The sequence below is a fragment of the Peromyscus maniculatus genome, chromosome 12, assembly GCF_049852395.1.
Source record: "Peromyscus maniculatus bairdii isolate BWxNUB_F1_BW_parent chromosome 12, HU_Pman_BW_mat_3.1, whole genome shotgun sequence".
NCBI classification, from domain to species: Eukaryota; Metazoa; Chordata; class Mammalia; order Rodentia; family Cricetidae; genus Peromyscus; species Peromyscus maniculatus.
Window position 1 is genome coordinate 2,482,233 of NC_134863.1, and position 20,998 is coordinate 2,503,230.

At 39.0% G+C, this 20,998-nt stretch overlaps 1 protein-coding gene across 10 annotated transcripts in view; it reads right to left on the reverse strand.

Moving 5' to 3' along the window:
* Spidr (scaffold protein involved in DNA repair) overlaps nucleotides 1-20,998 on the reverse strand; it is a 277,612-nt gene that overhangs the window by 223,659 nt on the left and 32,955 nt on the right. For 9 of the 10 annotated variants that reach the window (XR_013043623.1, XR_013043622.1, XM_015990343.3 and 6 more), the window contains one exon: nucleotides 14,068-14,231. Coding sequence is in view for 8 of the 10 variants with exons in the window: in XM_015990343.3 (XP_015845829.1) it covers nucleotides 14,068-14,231 (164 nt within the window). In the remaining 2 variants the exon portion in view is untranslated. Of the gene's footprint in view, nucleotides 1-14,067; nucleotides 14,232-20,998 lie in introns of those variants that run through there. The other variant, XM_076548369.1, reaches the window with a different exon arrangement.

Sequence of the window (20,998 nt, forward strand, 5' to 3'; positions counted from 1 at the left end):
AGATGTTATGGCAGACACTAAGAGACCATAGATGGCAACCCAGACTACTATACCCAGCAAAATTTTCAATCACCATAGATGGAAAAAACAAAATATTACGTGATAAAGTCAAATTTAAACAATATCTATGTATAAATCCTGCATTACAGAAGATACTAGATGAAAAGTTCCAACCCAAGAACGGTAACTATACTTATGAAAAAACAGGAAATAATCTCACACCAGCAAAAACTAAGAGAAGGAGAAGCAAATACACACACACACACACACACACACACACACACACACCACTAACAACAATGACAAAATAACAGGAATTTTAAAACATTGGTCATTGATACCTCCCAATATCAATGGACTCAATTCCCCAATAAAAAGACACAGACTAACGGAAATGATGAGAAAACACAATCCATCCTTCTGCTGCATACAAGAAACACACCTCAACATCAAAGACAGACATTGCCTCAGAGCAAAGGGTTAAAAGATTTTCCAAATAAATTAATCTAAGAAACAAGCTTATATAGCCATTCTAATATCTAACAAAATAGACTTCAAACCAAAATTAATCAAAAGAGGAAAGACACTACATACTCATCAAAGGAAAAAATCAACCAAGATAATATCTCAGTTCTTAACATCTATGCATTCCTAACACTTAAATCACACATCAACTCTCACATTTTGATAGAGAGTGACTAAGTACCCCACTCTCACCAATAGAGAGGTCGTCTAGGCAAAAATGAAACAGAGAAACACTGGAGCTAACAGACATTATAAACAAAAAATAAACCTAACAGATATCTACAGAATATTTCACCCAAACACAGAATACAACTTCTTCTCAGCACTTCACAGAACTTGATCCAAAATTGACCACATACTCAGTCACAAATGCAATAAAACTGAAATAATCTCCTGCATCCTATCAGACTACCAGGGATCAAAGTTGGATTTGGATAGCAACAGAAAAATCAGAAAGATTATAAACTCATGAAAACTGAACAACTCTACTAAATGACTGATGGGTCAAGACAGAAATAAAGGAAGAAACCAAAGACTTCCTAGAATTCATGAAAATCAATGCACAACATGCCCAAAATTATGGGGTAGAATAAAAGCAATGCTAAGAGGAAGTTCACAGCAGTAAGTGCCTTGATAAAGAAATTGCATAGATCTCATACTAATAACTTAACAGCACCCCTGAAAGCTCTAGAACAAAAAGAAGGAAGCTCACCCACGAAGAGCAGACGGCAGAAAATAATCAAACTAAGGGCTAAAATCAATGAAATAGAAACAAAGAGAACAATGCGCAGAATCAATGAAACAAGTTAGTTGAGAAAAATCAACAAGATAGACAAACCCTTATCCAAACGAATTAAAAGACAGAGAGAATACCCAAATTAACAAAATCAAAAACGAAAAGGGAAACATAACAACAGACACCGAGGAAATCCAAAGAATCATCAGGTCATACTTTTAAAACCTGTACTCCACAAAACGTAAAAATCTAAAAGAAACGCATAATTTTCTTGATAAATACAACTTACCAAAGTTAAATCAAGATCAGATAAACAATTGAAATGACCTATAACCCCTAAGGAAATAAAAGGATCCCAACCAAAAAGGAAAAAAAAAAGGCTCAAGGCCAGGTGGTTTTAGTGCAGAATCTACCAGACATTCAAAGAAGAGCTAATAATACCAATCTTCCTCAAGTTATTCCTCCACAGAATAGAAACAGAAGGAATACTGCCCAATTCATTTTATGAGGCCACAGTCACCCTGATACCCAAACCACACAAATATTCAACACAGAAAGAGAATTACTGACCAATTTCCCTCATGAACATAGATGCAAAAATATTCAATAAAATATTCACAAACTGAATCCAAGAACACATCAAAAAGATCATCCACCATGATCAAGTAGACTGCATCCCAGAGATTCTAACTTACACCAGTCAGAATGGCTAAGATCAAACACATAAGTGACAACTCATGTTGGCAAGGATGTGGAGTAAATGGAACACTTCTCCATTGCTGGTAGGAGTACAAACTTGTACAGTCACTATGGAAATCAATACGGCAATTCTTCAGAAAATCAGGAATCAATTTACTTCAAGATTCAAGACCCAGCTATACCCATTCTTGAGCATGTACCCAAAGGATGTTCCACTATATGATAAGGACACTTATTCAACTATGTTCACAGAGGCTTTATTCATAATAGCCAGAAACTGGAAAAAACCTAGATGTCTCTCAACTGAAGAATGGATAAAGAAAATGTATATTTACACAGTATTACCCAGCTTTCAGGGGAAAAAAAAAATGACATTATGAGATTTTCAGGCAAAAAGATAGAACTAGGAAAAAAATCATCCTGAGGGAGGCAACCCAGACCCAGAAAATCAAACATGATATGTACTCACTTATAAGTGGATATGTACTGTTAAGTAAAGGATAATCGCACACAATCCACAGACTCAGAGAAGTTAGATAAAGAGGAGAGGTCTGAGGGGATGCATGGATTTCCCTGGGAAAGGGAGATAGGGCAGATTTTGTGGATGGACTTGGGAGGTGGAAATGGGAACAGGAAGAATCAGGTGGGGTGGGGACTGAGGGAGAGAGTAGTAGCAGAGACAACTTGATAGGTGAGCATTTAGGGGTGATATGGAAGCCTAGTACAGTGGAAACTTTCTGGAGCCTATGAGGGTGACCCTAGAGAGTAACAGAAGACATGGAGCCTGAACCAAACATCTTCTTTAACCAGGCTAGGCGCCTGGTGGTAGCACTGGACAGCAACCCAGCCACAAAACCTACAACCCAAAACCTGTCCTGCCTGCAAGATGCCCTGGGGCAATGGTGGCTCAGAGCTTATGGGAGTGGCCAACCAATGACTGGTCTAACTTGAGGCCCAAGCCACGAAAGGGAGCTTAATGCCCTACACTGCCTAGATCTGGCCAGGATCTGGAAGAAACAAACACAACTGAGAAAAAAAAATCAATTAAATGATCCCTAATGATATTATGCTCTACTCATGGATCAGTGCCTAATCCAGTTGTCATCAGAAAGACTTCCTCCTGCAGCTGATGGGAGCAAATGCAGAAACCCACAGCCAAACATTAGGTAGAGCTTGGGGAAACACCCCCTACCCCTTACTCCCACCCCCAGCAGAAGAGCAGGAAGAAGGATTGTAGGAGCCAGTGGGTTCTAGTTCACCATAAAAACATGGCCCACAGAATAAACTAATCAGGGTTCACAGGGGCTCACAGAGACTGAGGCGGCAACCACAGAGCCTGCATGGGTTTGCACAAGGCCCTCGGAATACATATTGGGGTTGTTTACCTTGGGGTGTTTGTGGCCCTCCTAACAGTGGGAGAGGGGGTGTCTCTGACTCTTTTGCCTGTTGTGGGACCCTTTTCTTCCTATTAGGTTGCCTTATCCAGGGATGGTGCTGGGATGGGGGTGAGGAGGGGGGAACTGGGAGGAGTGCAGGGAGAGGAGGTTGCAGTCAGGATGTATTATACGAGAGAAGAATAAATAAAAATAAATAAATAAATAAATAAATAAATAAATAAATAAATAAATAAATAAATAAATAAAACAGGACCCATCTTTTTCCTGACTCCAAAAAACACCTCACCATCAATGATTAAAAGGATGGGAAAAGGTATTCTAAGTAAATGGAACTAAGAAAAAACTAGGCATATCTATTCTAATAGCAATACACCTTCTTTTCAACACTCCATAGAACTTTCTCCAAAACCGACCAAATATTAAGGGACAAGCAAGATCAACAAATATACAAAACGTTAAATAACACCCTGCATTCAATCTCACCACAAGAAATAAGACTGTTTGTTGTCAACAGCAATAGAAGCTACAAACATTACAGACTCATGGAAACTAAACAATACATTATTGAATAATGAGTGGGTCAAGGAAGAAATAAAAAGGTATTTTGACAAATTTTAAGAACTGGAAGAAAATGAAACTACAACATTAAAAAAAAAATCAAGGAAGGCCCCCTAAACACTCCCAAGGGGTGGGGGATACAAACTCACAGAAATGTAAAAAACAAACAACAACAACAAAAAAAAAAACCCACTAAACTACTAGGTAACTGGGTTAAGGAATTCAGAAAGGAAGTAAAAAAAATCCTAGAATTGAATGAAAATGAAAACAAATGCTACCAAAAATAAGACCCAATAAAGATACTCCTCCTAAAAGGAAAGTTTATAGCACTAAGTGCACACATCAAAAACTTGAGAGATCTGGAATCAATATCCTTTTTCTTTTTTCTTTTCTTTTTGTTTTTGTTTTTTTTTTTATTTTTCTTGTTGTTGTTTCAGATAGGGATTCTCTGTGCAACAGTTCTTGCTGTCCTAGAATTTACTCTGTAGACGAGGCTGACCTTGAAAGTATAAAGATCTGCCTCCCTCTGCCTCCTGAGTGCTGGGATTACAGGTGTGTGCATCACCACACCAGGCTCGAATCAATGTTAATGATATACCTGAAGGCCTTGGAAAAACAAGACCAACCAACGCCTAAAAAAGTAGTTGGGAAAGGATGACTAGTGTAGAAGCTTGTTGAAATACATATAAATAAAAAGAATAGATGGAGCTACCAAATAATGGGCAGCAATGCCCCACAAGACACCACAGACTAATGGATTAAAAAGTCCAGTGCCAGGAATGGTGTTTTGATTATTTTTCTATTGCTATGAAGAGGCGCCATAACCAACACAACTTACAGTTTCAAGGGGAAAGTCCATGACCATTATGGTGGGGAGTATGACAGCAGCTGGGGAGGCATGAGGTTGGAGCACTATCTGAGAGCTTACATCTAACCCACAAGAAGGAGGCAGAGACCTAACTGGGAAATGGCACACCTTCTCCAGTGAGACCACACCCCCTAATCTTTCCCAAATAGTTCCTCCAACTAGGGACCAAATATTCAAATACATGAGCCTATGGGGGCCATTCTCACTCAAACCACCACAAATTAGTTACCTCTTTTGGAGCTGTTAGGCAGTTAGGTCTCACAGACCCCTTAAGCATTACAGGCTACTGCCAAGGTTCCTGGTTATCCTCCAGAACTTGATGGTACCCTAATCCTTAAGATACATTGAGTCACTGAACATGGAGAAATCAAGCTGGTACTAACTACTGGGAAGCTTCATGGCTACTAGATATCTTTCCTAGTGCTGGAAGGTGCTATGTATGCTACCAGAGGAGAAAAGCAATCACCAATCTTAACCAGCCGTGAACCTTGCAAGCTACAACAACCTACCAGGCAAGACAGCCCACTGGTAGGAACGAATGTCATGGGAGTAACCAAGCACTCTCCTTTTGGACTTAAGGCCCACCCCACAAGTTGAAGCCCATATCTGACACTAGTACTGAGGTAAGAATCTATGGCTAGAGAGACCATAAGCCCTAGAGGAGAATCGACTATTACTCTGATAAATGGGCATGGTATTTAAGACTCCCAGTGCCTCAATGTTTTATCCACAGATTATTGCATCTCTCAAGCCTCATCAGAGAAGCTTTATTTTTATTTTTATTTTTTTTATTTTTTTGCAGTAGATGGTGATGAACCCAGAGATCCACAACTGGGTAAGGTATAGAGAATCAATATCACACCCCCTCCTCTTGAGGCTCTGGAATTATTGCTGGTGAGGAAGCAGAAAGACTGTAAAAGCCAGAGGCAGCAGTGTTTTCTGGAAACAACAGAGCAATCGTACATAGCATGCTCCAGACACAGCATGCTCCAGACCTGCACACGCTCAAACCAGACAAAATACCAGCATGGATAGGGAAGGCGGACATGAAGTCTCACTACTAGATAAGGAGCGACTGGCAACTGACAGCTGGTAAAAAAGGAAGAGTCAGTTTTCTTTAAGGGTGTGGTCCCTTGTGGGTTGCTCATGATCCAGTGGAAGGCCACACATCAAGAAGTATATGGGCCACACAAAGTGGGAGTGGATCTGAGTGTAGTTGGGGGAGATGAATATGATTAAAATACACTATTAATTTTTCAAAGAACTAATAAAAGAGAAAAATATTTAAAACATCTAATTGAAAAAAGAAAAATGGAAATAAGCAAAAACAAAATTGACTTACAAAGAAAAATATACTAAACAATAAATCAGGAATGACCAAATAGTGTGTGTGTGTGGGGGGGGGGGGGGGGGGGGTTCTGAAACATGTTGAAATGAAATCAAAGTAATATGCATGAATAACACTCATCAATAAGATAAAAGACAAATAAATTAAATCAGACCTTTTTTTTAATTATTATTTTTTGAGACAGGATCTCACTATGTAGCTCTGGATGGCCTGGAACTCACTATATAGAACAGGCTGGCTTTGAACTAAGAAGAGATCCACCTGCCTCTGCCTCCCAATTAGTGAGATTAAAGGTATGCACCACCAAATGAGGCCAAACACTTTTATACTAGAGGGAAATGTAATAACAATGACTGAAAACATAGTAAACAAAATTGACAAATAAAAAAGGCCAATAGACAGCATAACAATAGCTGGAGCCATCAGTTTGCTTTTAATGATAGATTAGAAAACTGGGCAAATGATGATGAAAACTAAGAACTGAACTGTTCTAAGCAATTGTTCTAATTGTTTACATACATGTCTACTTATTTATGGTACAGTGAATTTAGGACCTTAGCCATGCTAGCTAACAACATTATATTCCCAACTCCTCGAAAAACATCAATGAGACCAAAGAGATACCTTGAAAAATGGTCTGCCCCAAAACAGAATACAAGTTCTTTTCAAATGCATATGGAACATTCTTCCAGACAAATCATATATTAGGCTATAAAACTGAATACAAAAGAGTGAAATCTAAGTGTGCTATTCTACAAGATTAGAATAAAAATCCATGTAAAACACAGGCAAAAACTGGGGAATTTTAAAACATATAAACAATATAATCAAGACTAGCCAATGGGTCAAAGAAAAAATCCCAGGATAACATAGAAAATACTTTGAAATGCCAACAAACTGAAGACAAAAAATATTTTGTGTATTACTTCTAGGGACTAACCTCACCCTAAACTAAGGATGAGGAGAGGAGAAAAAAATCAGTCAGGCAGTTTTGGCACATGACTCCAAAACTGAGCAACTCTGCTTCCTGTTCTGGACAACCAGTTTGTTCTTGGATAGAAGCCAGAATGTCCCTACTTTTATCTGTAGTTCTGTCCTGGCCAGAGTCCAGAAACACCAAAAATACTTAGGGGAACTGTTTCCTGATTGTTTTCTTGTTTGTAATCTTTCCTTTTTCACTTAGGAACTTCAGTGAGCAAATGTGGAGAGAAGCTGTGCATGATTAGACACACTAGAAGGTGTGTCCAAATCAGACCCTGGGATAGAGGGTCACATAGCAACATTCAGGATTTGAAAGTGGAATTCAAGAAAGATATAGAAGAACTCAAGCTGAAATAAAAATGGAATTGAAAAACTCAAAACCTAGTTGGAAAACTTAAAAGAAAAACTTAATAAGTAGAATCATCAAACAAAAGACAGATTATCAACTTAAATATAAAGGAGATGCTCTAGATGTAATAAGCAAAGAATACAAATAATTTAATAAAGACAGGAAAGGATGTTAGACAGCATGAAAAAAAAAAAAAAAAACCTTTTTTTTACAAGAGTAAATGAGGGAGAAGAATCCCAAGATCAGGGAAGAAAACTTCCCCAAACTAAGGAAAGACACAACCACACAGATACACCAAAAAAAATAAGACCAGAAAAGAAAATCCCCACAGCATATCATAGTTAAAACAGTAAAACACAGAACAAAGAAAGAGTATTGAAGGCTTCAAGAGAAGAAACACAAGCCACATATACAAGGAAACCAGTCACAATGGCAGTTGGTTTCTCAGTGGAAACTCTAAAAGCCAGTAGACTTTAGAATACCAACGTAGACTACTGTACCCAGCAAAACTAACTTCCATAGTTGAAACACAAAGATAAATTATCCATGATATAACTGTAGTTGGTTATTTTTACTCTTTGGGAACCCACCACTCAGCTTCCAAACAAATATATGGAGACTTATTTTTACTTACAAATGGCTGGCCTTAGCTTGGCTTGTTTCTAGCCAATTTTTCTAACTTAAATGATCCCATTTCTCTTTAACTACATTTTGTCTCTGGATTTTTTAACCTTTTCTTATATATATCTCTCCTTCCTTCTTACTCCATGGCTGGCTCTGTGGCTGGGCCGCTAGCCCCTGGCATCCTCCTCTCCTCCTTTCCTCAATCTTCCCTCTTTTCTCTTCTCCCAAGCCTAGATTTCTCCTCCTATTTATTTTCTCTGCCTGCCAGCCTTGCCTACGCTTTCTCCTGCCTAACTATTGGACATTCTTTATTAGCCCAATCAGGTGTTTTAGACAGGCAAAATAACACAGCTTTACAGAGTTGAATGCAACATAAAAGAATGCAACACATCTTTGCATCATTAAACAAATATTCAACAGCATAAATGAATGTAATACATCTAAAGAAAATACAAGAAGCAATTTATTAGGCTGAAAAGAGGAATGAGCATAACCCAGGGGACAGTAGAAAGAAATAAGAAGGTGTAATTTGTTACAAACATAAAGTACCACTGAGAATACAAACAACAACACCAAAAAAATCAACAATACAATAACTGCAATCAATACACCTTTCAAAAATTCAAAAATACCTTTAAATATAAAAAACAAAGACTATAGACCAACAGAACAAAATCAAAGACCAAAACAATAGTACACATAACTTCAGCCATTTAGTATTTTACAAAGATGCCAAAAACATGAGCTCAAGGGAAAAAAGCACCTTGAGCAAATGGTTCTGGGAAAACTGGCTGTCCACATGCAAAAGAATGAAAATAGACCTGTAGCTATCAAAACCACCTTGCACAAAACTAACTCCAAATGCATCAAAATCTAAATGTGACGCCTGAACCTGAAACTGTTAGAAGAAAACATGGGGGCATGGGTAGCCTACGTGATCAAGGTGCAGGAAAAGACTTTCTGGCCAATAATTGACAAGTGAGACTTGTCAAAACAGATTCTGCACTGCTAAAGAAACAATCAACTGGGGGCACAAGAAGCCCACAGAATGGAGAGAATCTTTGCTGGGTATACCCTGGAAGAGGATTAATGCCCAGAATATACAAAGAACTCGAAAAACAAAGAGTCAAAAAAGCAAATGTCCCATTTTAAAAATGGGCTAGGGATCTGAACAGAGAGTCTCTAAAAAAAGAAAAATAGCTAAGAAGTTGAAGGGACACTAGCCCTCTCGATGCAGACGGCTCTGGCAAGCCTTGCCCTTTTACCCATTCCTTCTGCCTTGCTAAAAACCATTTGATTACATTCCTAAAGCTGGCTACCAAGGTCTAGTCCCTTATTTAGCCTCTTTCTTCTCCTGAGGCTACCAAAGTCCAGCAATAAAAAGTCTCCCTTTGGTTCACTTTATTAGCATGCCCAGTTAAAATTGAACACCTCATCCTAACATGGGGTTTCCCATTTTATCTTTATAAATCACCATTTTCCTATATGCCAGGTCTGTCTCCTCTCTATCCAGAGGCGGTCGCTTGTCCCTCTGGGTGATATGCCCCTTCCTCCTTTCCCTGGTTCCTGTCTCCTTCTCCCTCATCCCCATCTCCATTACCACCACATCCTAGCCCATTCTAACACAGACCCTCCCCTCTCATTTGCTGCTGTTTTCTGCCTGAGTCAGAAAGAAGCCACTTCAACTTTTCTTCCCTGTTTAATAAAGGATCTCTCTGTGTTTGGGTGTGACTTGTGCCTAATCCAGACCCTGGGAGGGAGCCCCAACTGTGTGGGAGTCAAAACAACTTTGAGATTTCATCTTACCCCAGTCAGAATGGAAAATTTCAACAACTAAGTTAAAGTGGTAGAAGGGATGTGGGAAAAGGGGCGCCCTCACTCACTGTTGCTGGGATTACAAACTGGTCTAGCCACCCTGGAAATCAGTGTGGAGAATCCTCAAAGAAACTAAAAATATTTCTACCATATGAACCAGATATACACGCTCTGTCAGGTGTCAGGATTCAGCATCCTACAAGTATCCACAGATACTTGCTCAGCATGTTCACTGATACTGTATTCATAACAGCCAGAAAATGGAAACAACCTATGTCCTTCCATTGGCAAATAGATAAGGAAAATGTGATACAGATATACTATGGAATATTGTCCAGCTGTTAAAAAATAAAATTCTATATAAATACATGGAAGTATGAAATGTTATATCAAAGAAAAGCCCAAGACTTATGGCTTCTATGATAATATATCATGTTCCCTAATAAACTTGCCTGAGGATCAGAGGACAGAGCCAGTCACCAGATTAGACATAGAGGTCAGGCAGTGATGGCACATACCTTTAATCCCAGCACTTGAGATCTCATGCCTTTGCTTGAGAAGCACACATCCCTTTAATCCCAGGAAGTAATATGGCAGTGTAGAGAAAGGTGTATAAGGCGTGAGGAAACAGGAACTCACTCTCTTTAGGCTGAGGATTTCGTAGAGGTAAGAACTAATGACTGGCTGTCCTGCTTCTCTGATCTTTCAGCTTTCACCCTAATATCTGGCTCTGGGTTTTTTATTAAAAGGCCATCTAAGATTTGAACAACAGCTTCCATAATGTAGTCTAAGAAATGTTCTGAGAATTAACATCAACCCAAGTTTAGAGGAATATACTTTTAATCCCAGCACATGAGAGGCAGAAGCAGATGGACCTCTGTGAGTCTGAGGCCAACTGGTCTTCATAGTAAGCTCCAGGCCAACCAGAGCAACATAGTGTGACCTTGTCTCAAAAACCAAACATATCTAATATCAATCTTTCCAAAGTTGCCCCATAGTAATACAGGTTAAGCATCCATAATTCAAATATACAAATTCCAAAATCGGAAATTTACTGAGTAACTGACAGGACACCCCAAGTGGAAAATTGCATACTTGATCTCATATGTTGAATTATAGTCAAAAGCCAGGCACACTAAAAGCATTGTATAAATTTCCTTCAGTCCTTATGTACATGGTTGTATACCAAGCACCACTGAACTCATGTTTAGACTTTGTTCCCATATCTAAAATAACTCATTATATGTATGCAAATGGTCTGAAATCTAAAATAGATTGTTATCTCAACCTCAAATAAAGAATACTAAACCTGTTTTGCCTTCATATGTGTCTGATTTATCTCAGTTAACAGATGTCATCTAAGCTCACCAATGTTGCTACAAATGTCAGAATTCCTTTCTTTTTAAGGGATGAATAGTATTGATTACATATATAACATTTTATCTGCCCATTCATTCATGTCTGAATACCTAGGTTGCTTCAATATCTTGCTGTGATGAATATTCTGCAATAACAGGGGTGTCATGGTTGTTGACAACTTGACACAAAACTAGACATAACTGGGAAGAGAAAAAAATCTCAATTTAAGAACTGGATTCATCAGACTGTGCATTCTGGGCATGTCTGTGGGGCATTTTCTTAATTGCTGAGAAGGAGGTCAAGCCCACTCTAGGGGGTGCCATTCCTAAGCACGTGGATGAGGACTGTATAAGAAAGGTAGTCAAGCAAGCCAGGGAAACAACCCATTAAGTAGCATTTCTCAGTGGTTTCTGCTTCAGGCTCCTTCCTTGAATTCTTGCCTTGACTCCTCTTCCTCTCCCAAGTTGCCTTTGGTCAGTTTTTTTCACAGCAACAGAAAGCAAAGCAAACAAGGACAACAGGAGTACAGAAAAATCTTCATCATACTGATTCAATTTCTTTGCATACATACCCAGATGTATATTCGCTGGGTTATATATAGGGTAGTTCTATTTGGGGGTAGTTTTTTGTCTTTTGAGTTTTTTATTTTATTTTATTTTATTTAGAAACCTTAATATTGTAACAAGACACATAAATGACCAAAAGTACAAATCTTTAGTAGACTTCCAAGAAATGCAAATTAAAATCCCAATGAGGAGCTGGAAAAATGATGCCATGATTAAGAGTATTCACTCACTGCTCTTTCACAGGACCAGAGTTTGGTTTCCAGCTCCCATGTTGGGTGGCTCACTATTTCCTATAACTCCAACTCCAGGAGACCTGATGACCTCTTCTGGCCTCCATGAGCACCCACAGGCATGTGTACACATATACATACACACACAAATAATTAAATAAATGTTTTTTTAATAAAAAACTCAATGAACTATCACTTCATACTGTTAAAGCAGCCATTGTAAAAGCATGCTAAGGATCACTTCCCTCAGTGGCATAGCACTAGTCTGGCATATATAAGTTACCAGCATATATGTTTTCCTGTACCACCAAAATACAAAAGAAAACAATGCTGAACTAACTGGCCATGAGGACTCCCAAAACACATTCATTGCATTCACCAGCATCTTGACAAATGCCCAACAAATCATACCAAGGCAAACCACAATCAAATGCTTAAAACCAGCAATAAAGAAATCTCAAAAGATCAAGAATGAGACTACTGCAGGCTTGTTGACAATAACTGGAAAACCCGGAAAACAAAGGCATGTTTTCAAAGCTTTAAGAGAAAACCATTTCTAGCCTAAGAGTCTATACAAGTTTTCAGTCGCATGTACTATAAATGCATTATAAAATCATCCCCTTCCCCACCCCTTGTCCCTCTTTCTCCTTCTCCTCTCCCCATCTCAAACTAACCCAAACTGGTGTCAAACTCATAATCCTCTACCATCAGCCCCCTTCATGCTGGGATTACAGGTGTAAGTTACCACACTGCTGATTACATTTTCAGACATACCCAATCTCAAGCAATTATCGTCTATCAAGTTCTTCTCTGAGACTATTGAAAAATACATCTGACCAAAATGAGGATGAAAACTGAGAAAATACTTATGTACAGGAGGGCATAGAGCTCCATACAGGATTAAGGTTCATAAATCAATCTCTGGAATGCTAGGGATAGCATCTGGGTAGGAAAGCCCTCTACAGGCTCTTGTGGTGCACACATGTCCCCTCTGCAAACATTATTCTGTGGGATTCTAAAATATGTCGTGTTAAGTCTAGCTGAAGGAAGCAGATGACTAGGGCCATGGTTCCTAAGATTACATCAGGCAGCTAGCCCTTTCTGCTCTTTCTCTGTTGCTATGTGACACCCACCAGATACTTCGGCCAATCATGAGACCATGCAAGCTCTGAGACAGAGAATCCAAATAAACACTTTCTCCTTGAAGTTGTTTTTTTGGTTTTTGTTTTGTTTTGGTTTGGTTTGGTTTGGTTTTTCGAGACAGGGTTTCTCTGTGTCGTTTTGGTGCCTGTCCTGGATCTCACTCTGTAGTCCAGGCTGGCCTTGAGCTCACAGAGATCCGCCTGGCTCTGCCTCCCGAGTGCTGGGATTAAAGGCATGCGCCGCCACTGCCCAGCTCTCCCTGAAGTTTTTACCTGCGGTCTGTCACAACTACAAAACAGTAACTAGCACAGATGGTGAGGGGAGACCCCAAGGTGACAACACCCACAACTAGTGAGAATGTTATATTCAAACTGGAGTGGCTAGGAGGTTGAGTTCTAAGAAAATAGAAGGGATAAAATCCCTACTGTGTCCAAACAGCTTAACAACAGAAACAAACAACAGTGACAAATTAATTATTAGCATTAAATTAGGTTAAGTGAAAAAATAATAGTATGCCAAAGGAAAACAAAAAAAGCTATGAAAGAAATAATAGTACCCTTGGTCATCAATATTATTGATGTGAAAATGTTGAATACTAGTCACAAACCTCACTATATCTGTACTGGGAGACTACAAGGGCAGCACAAGGAACAGATGGATGGATGTGAGCTCAGTCCAGGAGATCCTGTCACTTTAGAGATGAGCATGAAGAACAAAATCCTCTAGCCAGAGTTAAAGTGGCTGCCCTGAGAAGGTGGGGAGTTGAAGAAGTGGCTGCCCCGAGAAGGTGGGTTAAGATTAAGTGAGAGAAACGCTTCACTCACCCAATGTCATAAGGAGAACAGAAGAGTTCACACAATTATTCTCACCTCAGGGGGCTCACAAAGCCTGTCATCGTTTGTCAAAGAATGACCACTTGCACAAGAAGCACAATCCGAGATGTCCACGGCCCCCTCACCATCGTCACATTCACTGGGCCCTCCAGGACCTTCCATGTCACTGTTGACCTCCCAGTCAATCAACTGTAATTCATCTAAAAAAATACAATTTTTAACTTTGTTAATTTTACAGCCCTTTAATATTTATTTTGTAAAACTTACTCTCAATGGTTGATGCACGCATAGCACTGGATGATTTTTATAAATACCCAAGTGAGCACTGTACTCCTACTCTCACCTCTGGTCACTATGCCTCCCAATTCTCACCCCCACCTCAAATATAAGTGAACTACTGTTATTCATTTGTTTTTTAATCCTTGTAAGTTCTCCAGCACGTTCAAGAAAACAAGATACATATTATTCCTCCTTTCTTACACATCTTGACATTTCTTTAATTAAGATAACAGCTATCTCCTTCTTCTACATAATTCAGTAGTCTAGCGCATCAACAAACCATGGTTTGTTTATATAGTCCATTGTTAGAAATAACTTTTTCAAGGCTAGAGAGATGGCTCAGTAGTTAGGAGTAATGACTACTCTTGCAGAGAACCCAGGTTCAATTCCTAGAACCCACACAGCTTTTAAAAAGTCAGTAATTCCTGTTCCAAGTGGATCCAATGCTCTCTTCTGGCTTCCAAGGGTACTGCATGCATGTGGTGCACAAACATGCATGAAGGCAAAACATCCATATAAATAGAATAAAAATAAACCTGAAAAAAATAAATTTTTGAAATTAAAAGAAATAACTTCTTCAAGTATCTCTAAAAAGAATTTTTTCCAGAAGTATCTTTCATCAATAAGGAATTAAACTAATTTAGATTCATTTTACCTCATAATCTCATTACAACTTTAGCAAATTTTTAAGACAGATAAATTATGCACATGCATTACATGACCAAATGTACTAAATCTAATCTGCTATGCCTAAATAACTGAAAGTAGTTATCACAGATGGACTGAACTGTGAGGCACAATACATAACATAAAGCTTTCCTATAGTTCAAAGTACAAATACTCAAAGAGCTAAGATAATGGATCTATTTACATCTCACTTAATGGAAGGGCATAGACTCTCTTCTTCCACTAAAGCGAAGGAATAGTTCATTAAAAATGTGCCAGATTTAGTACCTGGCTGGAACTTAAAGTGTTAAAGAAAAAAAAATAATAATAGTAAAGTTAAAATACAGATGAGGCTGGAGAGATGGCTCAGCCATTAAAAGCACTTGCTGCCCTTACAGAGAAATCAGGTTGTTCCCAGCATCCACACAGTAGCTTACAACTCTGTAACTCAAGTTCGAGATACCCTCTTCTGACCTCCACAGGCACCAGGCACTCATGTGGTGCAGTTACATACATGCAGGCACTCATATATACACACAAAATAAAGTAACAAATAAGATATGGGGCAAAATTTAAAATAACTTTTTTATAAAGCTGGGCATAGTAGAACACACTTTTAATCCCAGCACTTAGGAGGTAGAGGCAGGTGGATCTCTGTGAGTTTCAGGACAGCCAGGGCTGTTACAGAGACCCTGTCTTGAAAAACTAAATTAATTACTTAATTAATTTTATTAAATAGATAAATAAATAAATGAATAGCTTTTTTAGTCTGGTAAGGTCTGAGAAGATATGGTAAAAGTCCACTATACTAATTACAAAAAAATTAGAGGTTAAATCACCAGTGAAAAAGTAGGCCTTTACTTCTCACAAGGAAGCCAGGCAGGGTAGTGCACAACAAATTCTCTGAGCTGCTGCATTATCACAGCAGGAAGTCGTGGTGAGACAGAGAAGAGCACACACAAAACCAGACCTGCCACCAGCACCACACACCTGAGGAACACCCATCACAAACCCTGGCTTTCACTCCACAGAATGAGTGTCTTAGAAGGGTCTGTCATACCAATCCAGATGTCAACAGTCACGATAAAGAAATGGAAGAGAGACAACAGTATTTACTTTGAGGAACCCACAGAAAAACAACATTGCAATGTGGTGAGTGAAATTAAGTGATACACCAGAAACAAAATGGGGATTCTGTTACTAACCATAGTAATCCCATTCACTTTACAAATGATGACCGGGTCTTTAATAAACTAAGGGGCTTTGTAAAAGTTCTAAAAGACGAAATTATCTGGGTATATGTTCATGTTTGGGGGCGGGGTGGGGGGGCGCACATGTGTACATATGAGTACGTGCATGTGCAGACCAGAGTCAAGCCTGGGTGGTGTGCCTCAGGCACTGCCCTACATATTTTCTGAGATGGAGTCTCTCACTCACCTGTAATTTATTAAGAAAGCAAGACCTTCCTGCCACTGAGCCCCTGGGATCCACCGAGCTGCCTCCCTAATGTTGAGATTCCTGCACCACCATGCCTGGTTTCTGTTTTATTTTGCTTTGTTTATAGGGTTTCACAGTACAGCCTTGGCTGATCTGGAACCTGCTATGTAGACCAGGTGGCCTTGGACTCACAGATCCTCCCAAGTGCTGGGATTAAAAGTGTGTCACCACACCAGGGCTTATGACTTTAAAACCACAGGTTCTGGGTGTTGGACTCAAATCTTGTTTACCAACTGAACTACCTCCTCAAGCCCAAGAAGATGAATTTTTAAGAAAAGAAAAAAAAAATTTTTTTTGACAATTTTAACTTCGAGTTCTTCCTTCTTAAACCCAATTCTGGACCCTGTAATCAAGACATTCTAATCCTATGTCTGGGATGTTATTTGTAAAGGAAATGAAGAAAGGTTTGGCAACCAGTATACAATTAAACAGAGGCATTCCTAGGTCTGAATTATCAACCAGAGCACTTATAAATGTGCCTCTCTTCACGTGACCTTTTATAAGTCCCAATCATCTAATAAAATGAAGAGATTTCTTAGCTCATGAGATAGAGTATGTATAAAAAGAAGTAACATACTTAGCACCCAGCTTTGTGTCTTAAACAAAATAAAATCGCAATAACTGTAGTATTTGTCATTCATTAAAGGTTTAAAAAAAATAGATGACTAGGAAGAGAGAACTGAAAAATGGAGACAGTCCAGCATGGCTTCAAATACTCCAAAGGATCATTTACTCTTTACTACCTGAGGATTAACTTTATAAGAAAAGTCAGTAAGGTGTTAAATAATCTCATTTTTTAAGTATTCTAGTTTCTAATTTATCGGCTAGTAAGGATGCACATACACTTCTGTGTACGTGTATGTAGAGGCCAGAAGTCAGTGTCAGGTATCTTCTGACATCACTTCCAACCTTATATGTTGAGACAGAATCTCTTCTTAAGTGGATGATTTGATGGCCTGGCTGGTTAGTATGCAGTAGTGATCTTCCTTTCTCTTCTGTAGCAGTGCTGATGCACACTGTACCCAGCTTTTTTTTTTTTTACATGGCGGCTAGTGATCGAGATCAGGTCCTCACACCTGTGCAGCAACATTTTAGTGATGTAGTCATTTCCCCAACCCCTAATTTTTTGTTTCCTGGGACAAGATATCAATAAGGAACCAAGCATCTTGGAACTCCAGATGTAAGCCAAGCTGGCTTTGAACTCATAACTATCTTACTTCTCAGTCCCTTAAGTGCAATGTTAGTTCATTTCAAATAATTAGCCCAGAGCATGTGTCCATTTACAAATAGAATGTTAAAACCTACTGAATATCGTTTTCAGTAGAAGAGGGCAGCCACGTTTTAAACAGCAGTTTTATTAAGATATAATTAATATAAAGCACAATTTTTAATATTGAAATCCTGTTCTAAATCATGTAAAAGATTAGCCAAGAGTCTTATCACAGTGAGTTTCAGTCAACAAAACTAAATTACTAATTTAAGAATTATCAGCTTACACACAATGTAAAATACTACCCTATCAGATAACTACTAAAATGTCAGTGGTAGTTGCCAGAATGGCACTCAAAGTGGCCAATGGATTTTAAGCACTTTCCAGAAATGTCTGAGCAAACCTAACTTTGCTGGAATAACTAAACTGAACTATCAGAGTTAAAGCAACAAGCTTATTTTGAAAGCAATAGTGCTAATTTTGAGAAGTTTTGTTTTAATATAAACACAAAACACTATAAAGTATCATCAGAACTGAAACTACTAAGTTACACTTCTACTACATACTGATTGTTGTAGTATTTATTCATTAATAACAAATTAGCCAGGAAGAAGCATGGGTGTGGCATTGCTTAGGAACTAGGAGAAGGCTTGGCATTAAAAAGTAAAAAGAGAAGAGCAACTAAATCTGAGCGAATCAAACCTAACATATTAAGTACAATGAAACAGAAAAAAAAAGAGAAAGAAAGAAAAAAGGAAACACAGGAAGGAGAGGCCACATAATGTAGAGCGAAGTTTCTCTGTGTCCCCTCAGGCCTCGCAGTCACGATGAATCTCTCCCACCCACGTTCCCACAGCCGCTTATAAAATAATTACACAGAGGCTTATATTAAGTGCAAAGTGTATGGCCTATGGCTTCAGCTTCTTGCTAGCCAGCTCTTTCATCTTAAATTAACCTACTCCTATTAATCTATATGTTGCCACGTGGCCGTGGCGTTACCCATCTTATTGCTCCATCAGCAGCGGGCTGGTGTCTCCTCCCACTTCACCCTTCTTCTCCCTATATCTCGGCTTGGATGTCCTGCCTGGCTGTAAGCTTTCTTGCCATAGGCTAAAACAGCTTTATTCATTATCCAATGGGAGCCACACCGCATACAGAAAGACATCCAACAGCAACACAGTGGTACAGGTTTGTAATCTCAGTACTTGAGAGGCAAACTGGAAACCACAAGTTTAATTGTAATAGGTGACTAACTACTAACATTTCTTTTTATCTTAAATAGTTTGTAATAATAACTTTCAAGGACTAGCAATTTTGCATTACATTGTTAAATAATATGTATAGGTACAATACATTGAACAAGACTAGAAATGTATGCACAGTATGTTCAACAGTAGTATATTCTAACAAAAATAATCTCAAGTTTGTATCAGCATACAAAGGTTCATATCAATGTAAAGTATTTTAAACAAGTAGTTGCTTTTTAAAAGGAGACTGAATAATCTATCCTTTTATACCCTACTATAGTTTCTCCTGAATTTTTTGTTCTCTCTTCTATAGCTGTTCTGTCATCCAGAGCAGTATGGTTTCTTACAATAGGTTCTTTAATTGCTCTGGGAAGGAGTTTTCTCCATGATAGGAAATGATTGAACCAAATTTGACAAGGGGGCCTGCAAGAGGCCCCCCAAGGCATTTCCCAATGTCAAAGGGTTAACCTGACAGTCCCTTGTTGATCTAAATTCCTAAATCCAATGTCAGCCTTTGCCACACCTTCTGCATACTCCAGAAGGGAGGGGTCTTCTGATCACATTATTCCTGAATAAAACAATGTTTCTAGGAAAGCCCTGTTTACACTCCCTTTTCAGGTGACCTTGTTTACAAAATTGAAACATTTGACATTTTGATTTTTCTTCAAACCTCTGAAAATCACCTCTCTTATCCAAGAATCATCATAGTTATACGATTCAATATTGATTGTATCTCAGATCCATTCCTCCAAGGGTGTGGATCTTGCCTTTAATAGGCTAATTACCCTTTTGCATTGTGCATTAGCATTTTCAAAAGCCAGAGATTCAATTATTATCTGTCTAGCTTCTGAAGTCAATCTTTGTAAGAAATCAGTGAAGGTTTCTTTCGGGCCCTGTATGACTTTAGTAAATGACTCAATTTTCTTTCCTATTTCTTCAATTCTGTCCCAAGCATTCAAGGCTGCCGTATGGCATAAAGAGAGGGTGTGGTCATCATACAGAGATTGCCTTTCTACATCAGCATTTTTAATGTGGGAAAAAATTCTCTCTTTTAACTAATTTCTCCCTTTAAGAATTCGCAATTGTCTCACCAAATCTGCCAATGATAAAGATTCAGATGACGGTGAAGCATGGGGCTGACTGCTCTACATAGAACAGTCAAAGCCCTAGCAGTTTTCAAGGCAGTTACCTAGTGTGGCAGCATCCCAAGGAGGGGTCCAGGGAAAGGCCACAACCCACCAGAGGAGAAGAAGTCAAAGCGCCAGCCCTCTCCACAGGAGGAGTGTATGAAAGCAGCTAATTCCTGCGGTTTTGGGAGCCCAAAAGCCTACAGAGTTTGCTGCAGATACGCTGCAACAGAAAAATCCCAACTCACTCAGAGGCTTGAGGAAAAGAAGGGAAAACCTTAGCCAGCAGGGTAGTTACTCCAGTCCTGTGCAGCTCCGGCCTGTGCTGGTGACTGCAAAGCCACAGGAAAGCAGCTTTTCATGAATTTGTGCCCCAAAAGTTGGACTCCAGATGTGGCACCAATTCTAATTGGTCTTAATAATAAAATCCCGAGCCAGAAACTGGGGTAAATGCTGAAAGATCAGAGAGACAAAGGAGCAAGCCACAACCACTGCTTACCTCCCCTGACTCCTCAGCCTGAAAGGGGGCGAAACTCCCGTCTCCGCCCACCTTACATTCTTCTCTCCACTAAGCCATATCACTTCCTGTTTCCTCCTCCCTAGTGCTGGGATCAAAGGCCTGAGATCCCAAGTGCTAGTATTAAAGGTATGTGCCATCACTGTCCTGCTTCTATGGTTAAGTAGTGGCTTAGCTCCATTCTCTGATCTCCAGGCAAGCTTTATTTGTTAGAGCACAAAGTATCACCACAGCAAACACAGATTCAAGGCAAGCTCAGGCTACACCCACTCTATCTCAAAATATAAAATGTGAAAACAAAATAAGAAGCCACTATGATATCTATTTTTTAAAGTTGTTATGAGAAATATATAAGGAAATATACAGAGGATATAACTCAGTAAAGTCATAATTCATAATAAATATATAAAACGAATATAAGTTT